Source organism: Seriola dumerili, unplaced genomic scaffold (assembly GCF_002260705.1).
Source record: "Seriola dumerili isolate Sdu_G_001 unplaced genomic scaffold, Sdu_1.0 BDQW01000161.1, whole genome shotgun sequence".
Classification (NCBI taxonomy): Eukaryota; Metazoa; Chordata; class Actinopteri; order Carangiformes; family Carangidae; genus Seriola; species Seriola dumerili.
The window spans coordinates 6,012,562-6,026,784 of record NW_019174416.1 but is presented as its reverse complement, the minus strand read 5'-3'; the positions used below and the strand labels follow the sequence as shown (position 1 = coordinate 6,026,784).

At 39.3% G+C, this 14,223-nt stretch overlaps 1 protein-coding gene across 2 annotated transcripts; it reads left to right on the top strand.

Annotated features, from left to right (window-relative positions):
• The first annotated feature begins 661 nt into the window (after window positions 1-661).
• Window positions 662-12,982, top strand: fmr1 (fragile X mental retardation 1). 2 transcript variants are annotated; one of them, XM_022751675.1, is made up of 15 exons: window positions 662-1,030; window positions 4,158-4,210; window positions 4,320-4,413; window positions 4,693-4,764; window positions 5,520-5,668; window positions 6,448-6,541; window positions 6,770-6,886; window positions 7,108-7,278; window positions 7,504-7,582; window positions 7,710-7,837; window positions 8,066-8,152; window positions 9,151-9,397; window positions 9,879-10,079; window positions 11,032-11,111; window positions 11,763-12,981. In XM_022751675.1, the coding sequence occupies exons 1-15, from the start codon at window positions 980-982 to the stop codon at window positions 11,961-11,963; spliced, it is 1,824 nt and encodes a 607-aa protein (XP_022607396.1). In that variant the 5' UTR covers window positions 662-979; the 3' UTR covers window positions 11,964-12,981. The 2 variants fall into 2 exon arrangements, with proteins under 2 accessions (XP_022607396.1, XP_022607397.1); XM_022751676.1 differs by lacking the exon at window positions 4,693-4,764 and having other exon boundaries at window positions 11,763-12,982.
• The last annotated feature ends 1,241 nt before the right edge of the window (window positions 12,983-14,223 follow it).

Here is a 14,223-nt window from a genome sequence, read left to right as displayed (position 1 = left end):
ATTATGAAACTGTGGAAAAAGTGTAGGGTGAGCTGAGTAGAAACATCAAACTGTTCCAATATAAATAATACTACATCACACACAAAAGAGCTCCAGTGACAAATAAATACATTTAAGTGTCTTATGAGCTGAACCTGAGGCAGATGTGAGAAATAACACTGATTGATGAATCTTAAGTGGTCGCTGTCCTAGGTTCTGAAAGTATGTTATTTTCATATATCCTGGGATTGAAGAACCACAGAGAGTCCGATTGTCCATTCAAATAAAAACAGTATTTCCCCAATAGACTAAATGCCTTTCTTTCATTTTTGTGAATACACATTGTGAAATTAAATAAGAGAGATAGTCAGTTAAGAGTAAGTTAGATATGGCCAGAAAACGAATGGATAAAGCTGTTTCCACTGCCACACTGTCTATTGTCTGTTTTGATTTGAGTTGGGAAACGGAATGACGTTCATTCCAGCATAAGGGCGATGTTTGTTTTTATTTAGATGAATTGTCCTGCTATGTGAAATCGGCATTTCCATTTATCACCTGTGGAGAGCAGCAATGGGCGTAGATAAGTGTAAGCAGTCTCAGCCTTCAGTAGAGGAAGAACGTGGAGACGTCACATGGAGAGATGCGACCAGCAGTAGCTGCTTCACCACTAATCACACAACATTAACATAACTAGCAACTACCAGCTAACCTGGCTAGCTACATGGGTCGCCTTTGATTTATTATATTTTCGGAATTTCAAACCTGAAGGAAACAAAAACAGGATTCATAGACTGTACAAAACGGGACACAACATTACGGTCACAGACAGTTATCGTGGCCTCTTCTTGCATCCAACTGGCAGGCTATTTTGGCTAGCTTGCGAAGCCAACGATAGCAAACTGTGCCTTGGCTAGCGTCAGGCTAGCCAGCTAGCTAGCTAGCTAGCTACTAACGTCGCTAACGGTGGTTAGCTAGCTAGCGAGCTGTAGTAACTTGCGTCATGGATGAACTAGTCGTGGAAGTGAGGGGAACAAGTGGGGCCTTTTATAAGGTAAGTAAATGACTTTTGTTGAGCGTCGTCATCTTACTTACGACACTATGCATAAACGTTAGGCTAACTAACATGAAACTGCCTTGCTGGACTAGCTAAGAAACATTTGTTTGTATCTGCGGGCCTCATTGGTTCTGTCCGTTGAAAATCTGTAAACAAAGCTAACGCTAGGCTGCTGCTGTAACCTCAGTGCTGCTAGCTGAATGAGTGAGTAATTGGTGTTAATGTCGGTGCTAAACCAATGCATTTGTAGTAGTGTTGATAACGTTGACGTGATCGCAGTCTTCTATTATCTGTAAATTGATGGGCAATGTGGTGGGCAGTTGGTTGCAGATACAGAAGTACTAAAATTCGGTCACGGTTTGTGTTTTAATTCAGGATAACAGCAGCAAATTTGGGTGTTATGTGTTACCTGCATGATTCCTCTAGTGGGCTGGTAGCTTTTGTTTTATCAATATTGGTGAGAATTTGGGGGTTATACTGAAGACAAGAGTCAACAAGTAGGATGAACGGGAATTTTGGATGTTATGCATCTGCATAACATCCAAAATTCCCGGTCTTTGATCATATTAATACCATAGACTGAGGGGAGTAAGTTAGGAGTGTGTCTTGCAAAGCAGGGTTATCTAACTAATATCTATGAGCAAGATAGACACAAGAGCAAATATTGATATACAGGTGTTGATCCCATGGCCTGTGTGTATCATTGATGGAAGAAGTACTCAAGTTCCTCAGGTTATTAACATACAAGTTTTGATGTGGGATGAAAAGATTGTATTTATAAGGCAATGAAAGGGAGGAGAAACAAAAAAGCAGGAAAGACAGAAGGTTGGAAGAAAAGAAGGAAGAAAATACAAATAATTACCAATATTTTAATTTGAACTCATGTTTTGATTGTAAAACCTTAATCTCCAAGGCAACTACTCATTGTAGCCATCATATAAGTGTGGCAGTATAAAGGAAGAAAGTTGGTAACAATTACAATAGCACAATACAGTAGCTGAGATCCGCTGACTGTGTACTTAGTGTATAGTAGCTCTACTAATTTGGTTACAGAATAAGTGAGACTGGATTGTGATTGCTTGCACCTAATGTCATCTTTCTAGAAGTAGAAGCTTTGATGCTGCCAAACTATTATAAGGCATATGAATGCAATGACTGCACAGTACAGCCTCCAGAAAGCATTCTGCATTGTAATACGTTTTGAGTTGGCCAGCAAACTTTCCTGCAAATCTTTAAATTGCACTTGACTGTTGCCATTTACACTGTAGACTCCTCACGCTGCATTCAGTGCCAGCTGAAGTGTTTTAAATGTATGAAGAAATGACTACTTCACTAAAGCATATTCCTGATTGCTAAAAGACTCCTTTATGGATTTTACTTGGCAATAAGTCAAGTTAGAGGTGGCAACATCAGCAGTGGGTGAATAGATGCAAATAGTGTTGTTGGCCTGCAGTTTGAATGGCATGTGTTATTATTCAAACTTTCACCAAAAAACAGTTACACAATTGGCAGTAGATTAGTTCAATAGTGTTCGCACAAATGTATTTGAGATGTGGGTAGGGATTACACACATCTGGATCTCGGCTACTGTAGAGTAACCTAGTTTTAAAAATTCCAGATGCCTTAAGTCATTTTCAGACTTTATTTATGAGGATGTTAATGGTTCTTAACATTAGTTATTATTAAATTGTAAGTGTAATGCAGTACATGTCATTAGCTTTATACTGTTCTTGGACTATACAACTATACCATTAGATATGGAGATTAAATCTATCTACTAACAAGTATCAGTTGCCCAGTTTATTGAAATTCCTCAGTGTGTGTATAGAGCTGTAGGAGACAGAGATGTGTTTTGTCATAGAGCCACACCAGTGCTGCACAGTCTTTAATTTTGTATGAAAGTGGACTTCAGCCTGGGTCCAGGATGCTAATACCAAGCTAAATTTGGTACATGTATTGGGTTTAATCGAGCCAAATAGGTTGCAGCTTATTGCAGATCACATGCTTGTTTATAGGTTTGTTTTTTAAATAAACAATTTCTGAATCTGAAGGCTTTAGTTGAACGATTGTGAGGGTTTTGGTTGACTATGAAAGCTGTTTTTAATGATCTTTTAGAGATAAATGAGCTATTGATCATTACTTGAAAATGATGTCTCTTTGGCATCACAATAATATTCATCTGCTGTGGCCATTAATGAACATAGTAATTGTCATGACTGCATTCATCTGCAAAATGACAGTAATACTGAAGAAATTATTTGACAGTTGTTTCAACTAATTCATGCAGTAAATCAGATGTAGTCATTTGGCAATTAGTGGTCTGATACTTTCTTAAGATGAGGACAGTCATACAGGTTTTGGAGGTAGGTAGTTTATCATCACCACTGTGGTAATTTCTGACTAGAGAAACTGTAAGACACCAGACTGCATGGATAAATGTCAAAGTTGTCAGTTTTTACTGAAAAGTACCCAGATTTAATGAAATTTAATTAATAGGAATAGATTGATTTAAAAAGTGCCTGCACATGACACTATATTATCTCATAATACATTCGCTGCCTTGGCAATTTTTCTTTGCCTTTGAGCCCATCCCAATTTTGGCCAGATGAATGTAGCTTACATCCTCAGAACTTTGCTCCTAAAACTGACGGTTCAAGCTGTCATAAATCGGTGAGGAGCTACGTTTACAGGTTTACAGCATGATTATGGGTCAAAGAGGTCATAAAGTTGGCACAGTTAAACAGCTTTCCCTGTGTTTTTGGGGATTTTGAGAAGCTTTCCTTTTGGAAGTTTTTGCTTCATTTCATCTACTACCCATAGGCTAGGTTAGGCTCTCTATTTCTCTCTTTTCCTCCTAGGCATTGCATGTCCTACTTGCAGTACTTGACACACATGGATGCAGACTGTGTGTACAACCAGAGAGAGACAGAATCAAACCTGACTTGAACCCAGAGCCTAAAAAAAGAAAAAAAATTAGGCTGTTTGGTTACTGATGTTTTTGTGCTTGGGTAGCTGATTTGCAGGCCTTTTACATGCTTGAGTGTAAAGCTCCTATTGATTATTAATACAGGTATATCAAGTCCTGGTTATTCTGATATGTCATTCCCTACTTTGATTCTTGTAGGCCTTTGTGAAGGATGTTCACGAAGGATCAGTCACTGTAGCGTTTGAAAACAAGTGAGTTATGCACATACACAACAAAATATAATATACTGTGAAGTGTTTCCTTTATCAATCATGAAATTCACACAAATATTTGCATTAATGTTCTGTCCCTCTGTCCTAGTTGGCAGCCAGAGCGTCAGATCCCATTTCAGGATGTGCGATTTCCTCCTCCAACAGGGTTCTGCAAGGAGATCAATGAGAGCGATGAGGTCGAGGTGGGACTGATTCAATACCTTCACAATTGTTTACAAAAATTTTGCCACCAAAGACGGCTGATTTATGACAAAGTTGGTGTAGTTAGAGTGCAAAGGAATATTCATTTAGGTATGGCAACTTTCAATGGAGAAGTTCTCAAAAAGGTCTGAAAGTCCCCTTTATAAATGGATTGGATTAAAAAATAAGCACATATCAGTTGATCTCTGCATTAAGTTTGTTTATTGACTTGTCCTGACCCTCTGTGCCAGATTCCTTTAATCGTCTGTGTGTGTTGCCAGGTATATTCCAGGGCTAATGACAAGGAGCCATGTGGATGGTGGTTGGCCAAGGTTCGCATGGTCAAAGGAGAGGTAGGGCTCAGGATACACTAGCTCTGAGGCTCATTAACACTCTGAGGACTGAAGCTATCAGTCAAATCAGAACCAATCACCAAGCAGCATGGCAACAATGTCACTGGTTCATCTATTCATAATCATTTATGCCATACTGCTGTAGTGACTTCATTTTCCTTAAAATGCAGCCTTAACACTGCCCTGCTGGACACATTAATGTCAGACCCGTTTTCTTTGAGTCCTGCATTGATCCTCAATTTCAGTGGCCTACGAAGCCCAAGAGTTTTAGAATACACACTAAAAACATAGAAATGTTCTTCAAGTGCCCTGAAGTGGCTCTGCGTAGATCCTGAGCTCAAGTATACAGTCATTTCTCTGGTGGCTAGAGTTATTTTGATGGTAGGTGTTTAGTTGAGTTTGCAGCTATTGAACAAGTGACTGGCAGACTGAATTTAGGCTAACCTGTCAGACTTATGGCTCTGAGCTCTTCTTTTACTTCTATTCCCCATTTTTGTCTGTGTCCTGGTTTTACACTTTATATCATCCACTGTCTTTTTTGTATCTGTGCGTCTCTTCCTCTGTCTCTCTCTCACTTTCTCTCTTACCCACATTTTTTCCAGAAAATTTTGATTAATTAAGTAATTAAAACAGATAATTATATTTTATGTTAGGATCTAGACTTTTTTTCCAAACCCGCTGTTGCACATTTTGCTTTTTATACTGTGCAGAACTGGATCACTCTGACAATATGTTTGTTTGTCTCTTGTATCCAGTTCTATGTAATAGAGTACGCTGCATGCGACGCTACATTAAATGAGATAGTGACACTGGAGAGGTTACGGCCAGTCAACCCAAATAAACCAGCCACAAAAACCACCTTCATCAAGATCAGACTGGATGTACCCGAGGATCTACGACAGATGTAAGCTCATTATATGGACATGCACACACAAATACTTTTATGTCCACCAAATACATCTCAGGGGTTGTAAGGTAAATACCAGCAGGATTTGTAAGTAAACGTTGGGCTTATGCAAGGAACAAACTCAAGGAGCTTGAGTAGTTAAAAATTCTTAATTTTAATTATCTGCTTTGAAGTAACGCTTGATCATGGAACTATTACACAGTGGACAAGTATACAGACAATGATCACTGTTGCACCAACAGCTAATGCTCTGTATCGACTGTGCAAGTTGAAGGTAAAGCATCAGAAACTTTCAAAGTTTTGAATTACAACACCTGTGAGGGTTAGTATATTACTTGTAGTATACAAATTTTAAATGGAGCCTGCTGATCTGTAGCCACATGTGTCAGGGGAACACAATGTCAGGGTGTTTATGTGTGGCACAATGTTAATACCAACAGAGGAGCAGTGTTGTATAACATTAATATGACACCCAAATATGTAGCAACAACTTAAGAAGGTGTAAGCCACATTGTTGTTGGTTTTCATTGTCTAAATCCTGTAATCATCAAACTTTTATAAGCCTTTAATAATAAATGGCAGTGATTGGGCTACACATGCACATGTTTGTATTACACTCTACAAAAACTAAATTATGATTTATTATAAGGGTAGCACATATCTGTGATGAATTGCAGTTATGTGCACACTTGTCCCTAAATAATCAGTAATTATCACTGAATAATTTAGTGTCATGAATGAACATGATATGAGTTTGTGTAACTCTGTTTTGACAGGTGTTCCAAGGAATCGGCACACAAAGACTTTAAGAAGGCAGTGGGAGCGTTCAGTGTCATCTATGACTCAGAGAAAAAGCAGCTTGTCATACTGGTATATAAAACTGAAGCTTTTTTTCTTTGAAAACATGAGACAAAAGTCTTCTGTCTATCTCTTGAATTACATTTTGTGCACATAATCCAAATTTGTGTGACTGGGGCACCATGTGTATTACTTACAACATCACATCACATCACACCCCCTTTTGTAAATGGCCTCCATCACTAACACATTCCACATTTAGATACCGTGTGTGAAATGGGTCTTGATTGTTTTTCACAGTCAGTGAATGAGGTCACAACGAAGCGGGCCAACATGATGAGTGACATGCACTTCAGGAGCCTCCGCACCAAACTGTCTCTCATGCTGAGGAACGAAGAGGCCAGCAGACAACTGGAGGTAGACAGTTACACAAACACACACAAAAAGCATGATGCTTATGGACATCTACAACTTCAAATATATGTGTCTGTGTACACGTGCATTTAATTTAATAATATTGCAGTTAAAAATTATTATAGATTTCTTAAAGGATTTGTCATCAAGACTCCTATACTTCCTGTTTGCTCTGTTGTGGGACCGATTAATGTTTTTATGTGTGTGTCTGTGTGTTTCGATAGAGTTCCAGACAACTGGCATCACGGTTTCATGAACAGTTTGCAGTCCGGGATGATTTAATGGGTCTTGCCATTGGGACTCATGGGGCCAACATCCAGCAAGCTCGTAAAGTCCCTGGAGTCACTAATATAGACCTGGATGAAGAAACGTGCACTTTTCACATATACGGAGAGGTAGGAGGGCTCGACTGATACTGAGGATCATCACCCAATCACTGATGAACTGACACATTGATAGATATGCACACTGGCCTGTGTTGTCTCTGGATTTACTAGTATAAACTATGTATGTAGAGACCTTTACCCTTCATGTTATTTATATTTTTATGTTAAAGTTAAACCTGAGTGAGGTAATGAAGTGACACATTGTATATTTGCTCTGTGGTTGTTTGCCCTAAGGACCAGGATGCTGTCCGCGTGGCCAGGAGCTTCCTGGAGTTCTCTGAAGATGTCATCAAAGTTCCCCGGAACTTAGTAGGTGAGAAAATCACTCAACTGAGACAGTGAGCTTATTCATGTGGTAACTTGAATTTATTTAAGGATTAGACAGATAATTAAACCTCAGTCCCAGCAGACTGTGATTGATTATGTTTGTGCCCTTACAGGGAAGGTGATTGGCAAGAACGGTAAACTGATCCAGGAAGTTGTTGATAAGTCTGGTGTGGTGCGGGTTCGTATTGAGCCTGAAAACGACAAAAAGCCCTCAGCAGCTGCAGCAGCAGCAGCAGACGAGGTCAGTGGGAAAGAAACATTTTAATTAATCTTAAAATCACTTACTCTGCCCACTGAGCTATGTGACACCAACACAACCTACATGATGTTATTTAGTGAAAGCATCATGTTGTTAAGAAATCATAAAAGAGGTTAATTTTAATGGTAAGACCTAACTCCAATAATTGATATAACTGAACTAGTGATGGTATCTAATCACTCTGTTTCATGCTCTACGCCTCTCTCACAGGGCATGGTTCCATTTGTATTTGTGGGGACCAAGGAAAGCATCTCCAATGCTACAGTACTGCTGGACTACCATCTCAACTACCTTAAGGTTTGTGGAACCTCTAGTCGTAACAAAATCTTGCATCAGGTGTTTTAATTTTTAACCAGCCTCTGCTCTTAAACAACGAAATAAAACTAACAGCATAATGCTCAAAATTACATGAATACAATATTCACAATATATTTGTATACAGTGTTATAGTTAAAGTGACTTAACATGTCATGAATGGTGGTTTGTGGTTTCTCTGATTACTCATTTCGCTTAGCAAGTGGTTATAACTTTAATAGTAAATTATTGTCATATCAACACAAATAATTTTTCATGCAGAAATGTGCAATAATTTAAAGCTGCAGTTTTTTATTTTCTGCACTTTAATATTTTTCTAAAAATGTTGATGAATGGATCAGATGAATGAATGAACTATTTTTGGAGCTGAATTATTTGATCAGCTGCTTTTGATTTTACAGCCATCAATTTCAATATTTTGGTCCAGTCTCCTTTGTTAATTTTGTTTTTACACCTTGTTGGTGCTGCACCCAAGTGGCCAAAAATATTTATGCAGCTGTAAAATATTCTGATATGATACAAAATTTTCTAAGTATGAGATTCTTAAGATCATAATGTGAAAAAATTAATGTTTAAATTCATAAATTTACATGAGCTTTAGTATGATTAGATTTAGATGCCGGGTTTTTGGACTTTGTGGTTTATGGTTGTAAATATTATGTCCTGGTTTCAAGAAATTGGATAAGCGCTTATTTCAGTTACGGAAAACCTGAATACGCCTCCTCAATCCTAATTTGTTGGTCAATAAAGCATGAATATATATACATGGAAGTAAAAGGAAAAGCCATGAATACTGTAATGTAGAGGATACATTTTTGCCGTTTCCCATTTTTGCTTTACTGGTGATCAGAGTCTATCAATGCAGGCAACCAGAGACCTGAATAATATGAGATATTATACAAGGGTGTACAAGGGTCCAAATATGATCTAAACCAGGATAAACATACGTTTTGATTTTTTCCAATCATCCATGTCCACAGGAGGTGGATCAGCTACGTCTGGAGCGTCTTCAGATTGACGAGCAGCTGAGACAGATAGGAGGAGGAGGCGGAGGAGGAGGAACGGGACCTCGAAACCCTAAAGACAAAACCTACGTGTTCGATAATGGCATGGGGCTGGGTATGGGCAGAGGAGCAGGAGGAGGTGGAGGAGGAGGAAAGCCGTACACAGGAGGGGGAGGAAGAGGTGGACGAGGGCGAAGAGGAGGAGGTGCAGCTTTCGCCTCAGGTATGATAAAAATTACTACATCCTTTATAAACAAATTAATTAATAATTATAATAATCAATAATAATCATAACATCTTAAATACTGTGCTTGTACACATACAAGGGAAACTGAAGCACCTGAATATAAAATACTCATCTCATGTTCAAGTGTTTGCCTCCTACAGTGAGCTCTAAGTGCTCTCACAGGTTTGGATGTGAAAGGCACAATGACTAAGCAAAGGAGCTGAATCTCTGGCATAGACTGGGTTTATTCTCAGCTGTATTTGATGAGTGGAATTACCCGTTTCAGGGTAAAATAAATGTTTAGATTTCTGACATTTTAATGGGAAGTACATGAAAGATACAGCTGGTACAACTGCTGAATGAAGAGTCCCAGGCGACGACATTATAATAAAACTAAACAATTAATCAAAGGTAAATAACATGCTGTCTTTTTCTGAGGCAGTTTAATAAGGTTTGACTTGTGTACTCTGTCCCCCAGGCACCAACTCAGAGGCATCCAACGCTTCAGAGACTGAGTCAGACCACAGAGACGAACTCAGCGATTGGTCGCTGGCCCCCACCGAGGAGCTGATGACAGGAGGCGGAACCCTGCCCAGACGAACAGATGGGAGGAAGAGAGCAGGCGGCGGAGGACCAAGGGGACGAGGCGGGAGAGGAAGAGGAGGGGGAGGGTATAAAGGTGGGTGGTAATTATCATTGGCTGTCATTGATCTTTTTGTAGCAATGTCCTTAGCAGGTATTTTGGGGAGTTTATTGAGACAAGTAAAATATTTCCAGTGGAAAAGCCTGATAAACTTTTTCTTAATCAGTTACAACTGTTTACCTATTATTTTTCCACCATTTGACTGGAGATAAAGCAAATTTTGAAGATAATGACTGGACATTATCTTAATTGAAGTGGTATAAAAAGAAGAGAAAAAAGAAAGAAGTAAATTGGTGTTGTGAATGGAAATAAATAAGTTTGAGATGCATTTCATCACATCATATCCTGAAGAATAGATGTGAATCAAATAATGAGATCTCTGCGGACTCTCCTCGCTAATGAATTCTCATTATGAGTGTTTGCTATTCAAAGAGATCCACATTTTTATAGAAACAAGAATTACTGCCTTACAGTTGTTTGCCTCCACCAACCAGTCCAGTTGCTGTTAATTAGTCAGTGAATGGTTGCATTAAAGCCAAAAACATGTTTTGTGAGGTCACAGTGACCTTGACCTTTGACCAGCAAATTCTAATCAGCTCATCCTTGAGTCTAAGTGAACATTTGTACCAAATTTGAAGAAATTCCCTCAGGCGTTACTGAGACGTCACGTTCACAAGAATGGAACGAACAGATGGACAATCCAAAAACATAATGCCTCCAGCCACATCTTTCACTGGCACAGAGGCATAAAAATAATCTTCCCTGACATAAATCTAATTATGATGCTCATAAATGTAACCATGCCAACGCCCTGTTCACTTTAGACATGGCAGAACATGTGAAGGTTTTGGCTGCATGACAGTGATTATATATATATATATTATATATGGTTTTTGATTCAAGTACAAGTTCATCCCTTCCTGTCCAGTGGTGGAAGCAGGGATGAAACCCGTCAGTTGAGACTCAGAATTTTTTTGTCTGGGTTTAGGTGACGACATGCAGTGGAGCGAGCCAAGACCTCGTCATGTCAGAGACCCCAAAACAAGAGGGCAGGAAGACACCCTACAGGTAAAACACACTCACTCTTACAAACTCTAACGAGTTATGTGAAGCTGTCTCTGGATGGACATTTTAAGACCCCACACAGAAACCTTGATTCTCAGTCCAGCTAAACTTAGGTTTCATTACATTTGCCAAATACATCAGTTAGTTCTTATCATGGAAGCTTGTTCTGTTGTAATTTTAAGAATAAAAACATACAATTTGAAAATACAAACAAGTTTACACCGATGAGCCAAAACATTCTGAACACTCACAGCTGAAGCGAATAACGTTGATTGTGTCTTAACTACAGTGCATGTCAATATATGGGATATATCAGACAGTAAGCAAACACTTGGATCTTGTAGTCAACCTGTTGGACGTGGGAGAAAAGAGCAGGTGTAAAGATGTAAAGACCTAAGCAACTCTGACAATGGCCAGATCGTTATGACCAGACCACTGGGCCTCCTTTTGTTTACCTCCATGTGAAATTAAGAAGCCATTGTCTCAAAAAAGATTTTCAAGTGGTTTACAAATCTGCCACCGTTATCTTAATGAAAATGTAAACTTTGACAGAGTAACTAAGGGGGACAGGGCTTAGCAAACACACATTAATCTCTTCCATTTGAACCTGTGCACTGTGGGACCAAACTGTACTTGTTTCCTCTTCTCCCACAGATCCGTGTGGACGGTAACAACGAGCGTAGCGTGCAGCACTCGTCAGGGGGGCGAGGAGGAGGAGGGCCTTCCTCCTCGCAGGGTGGTGTCGGTGCCAGCGGCGAGGGCCCGTCCCGTCATCATCATCAGAGACCCATCAGAGACCGAGGGATGAAGAAGGACAAACAGGACGCTCCTCCGCTGGTGAACGGAGTGTCGTAGATACACCACTGGAGGACCTTCTCACTTAGACACACACACAGGCAACTGGTCATAAACCATTGCAGAGTCTCAGTCTCTCTCACTTTTTCTTTCTCTATCTTTGTCAAACACATGAATACACATATTTCTTCAGCATGGAAGGTTCCCGTAGTGAAGTCGTAGACCAGAGGCCATTTGGCGTCTGCTGGTCTGCTCTGTTGAGGTCTGGTCTGGTCTTTGAGTGTCCTGGTCTGGTCTCTTCTTGACTGGTATGGTAACTTGGGTTCTTCTGTGGAGTGACAAATAAAATAATCCATACTTTTTTGGACAAAAGGAAAAGAAGAAGAGGGATTTGACTAAAGCTCATCTCTCACAGAGGCATTAACCCCAAACATACTCCCTCCACATCAACAGCAAATATTTGGGGTTTTTTTTTTTTAATCAGCCAAATTGGATGATTGAATTTTTTTGCCACTGCCCTGAAATTGCTCATGTGAGAAAAAAAGTCAAAGAAGAAATGAGGAATTACCACCTGCCACTTCAGACGGCAGAATGAAATGTGTGTTTCTTCCCTTAACATCTTAGATTAATTTTACTGAAAAATGGGGAATTGTAGAGATGATTTATCAGCACACAATTTTAAGAGGTGGCATCTGGGAGTCATGCATTTATAATGTAACTACACTGATTGAGAAAGTCATTTAGCCTCTTTCAGGTACATTTCCAGAGATAATTAATAAACTGCAAAATCCAAAACCTTTTTTGAGATGTATTTTGGTGTCACCAAAATAATTTCTACATATGGGAAACACGCACAGCCGGGCACTTAGGATTCACCCAGCAGTGAATGATTTACCAGTCTCATTATTGAAGTTGTGTTGTTTCCTGTTGCCTACAAGATGTAAAAATCCCTCATTCTTTTTGACTGTTGGACCAAGCATGAAAGTACAGGATGTAACGATGGAGAAACATAAATCTGAGGCACTTTGATGCAAATACACTGTTTAAAAAAAAAAAAAAAAAAAAAAAAAAAAAAAAAGCTTTTACTGAAGCAAAGGGAGACAGGATAACAACCTCTAAGGCCAGGAACACACTGGATGAGTTGCGTGTGTGGCGGCTGCAGAACGTCATGGTTTTCATTTCGGCAGCCATGTTACGGGTTAGAGCGGACACACTGCCTGCATGAGACGTGCGCCCCCCCCCCCAGCAAAAATACACAGAGAAAAGACCTGTTGATGTCATATTGACATCATACCAGCAACATAACATAAAACTGACACCTTCCACTATAGTTGTCTTTGTCTAGGCTGAATATCACATGAAAAAATATGAATATGTTTTTTAACCATTTTAGCAGCTGCATGTGGAGGCAGTGGCATTTTAGTTTTCCGTTAGAAATAAATCAATTAAATTTATAATGAAAAGAAAACGTAACCTGCAAACTCAACGTAGAGAGATTGAGCTGGCAGTAGCAGCGACACAGCCCGTGTGAACACGTTTGCTTCTCTACAACAGTTCAGCACTAGCCGCCACGCAAACGCAATGCAGGCGGTGTGTTTCTGGCATAAGAGTCTTCAGCAGGTTGCAAAATGTGATGAACTTGTCCATTTAAAATTAATCCTTTACCTGTCAGGTGAGCTGGTCACATGACCAGGCCAACACACACCTACAGTAGCAACAGTGAATTTCAAACTCCTTCCTAAATGTAGGACTTATCACCTGATCACATGAGCTTTTCTTTAATTTATGAAAACCTTTGTATTAAACTTTTAGTTTCACAGTCAGTAATACTGCAGAGGAAACAAGCTATTGATGAGTTATCCCTTGAAAAAAATTAAAGTTTGGTTTAAGTTTTATTCTTCCTGGTTTTCCAACTTATCCTTGGCCCATTTCTCTTAATTTAATATTTTTGTATTAATCAGATTTTTTGTTATTCTGTTAGCTACATGCTGTAAATGGCACAGTTGAAGAGGGAGTCTGAATTCTAACCTAAATCCCAACAAATTTCTTTCAGGTACAACAAATCCTTTGCACTGTTTAATCATTATGTGCTTGTCATCTTTATGAAACCACAATAATCAGGTCTTTTTTTGCTACTGATAAATTGCATTCCTCCACTTCCTGCTTTTAAATAGTGGGACTGTGTATGTCACCTGACTAAGTCAAAGTTTAGTGACACCACTCTAAGCTCAAGTATGAAAGCAGGTTTATAGAAGCAAGGTTTTCATCCATAAGTCCGGTTAAATCCCCTCCGAGTTCATCACAGTCATGGAGCTGCGGC

What these genes read in the sequence shown, in the direction of transcription:
- fmr1 (XM_022751675.1), top strand. Translation starts at nt 980, where the DNA reads ATGGATGAACTAGTCGTGGAAGTGAGGGGAACAAGTGGGGCCTTTTAT. An exon ending in CTTTTCACATATACGGAGAG is followed by an intron (nt 7,279 to 7,503) that starts GTAGGAGGGCTC and finishes GTTTGCCCTAAG; the next exon opens with GACCAGGATGCTGTCCGCGT. An exon ending in AGGTGCAGCTTTCGCCTCAG is followed by an intron (nt 9,398 to 9,878) that starts GTATGATAAAAA and finishes TCTGTCCCCCAG; the next exon opens with GCACCAACTCAGAGGCATCC.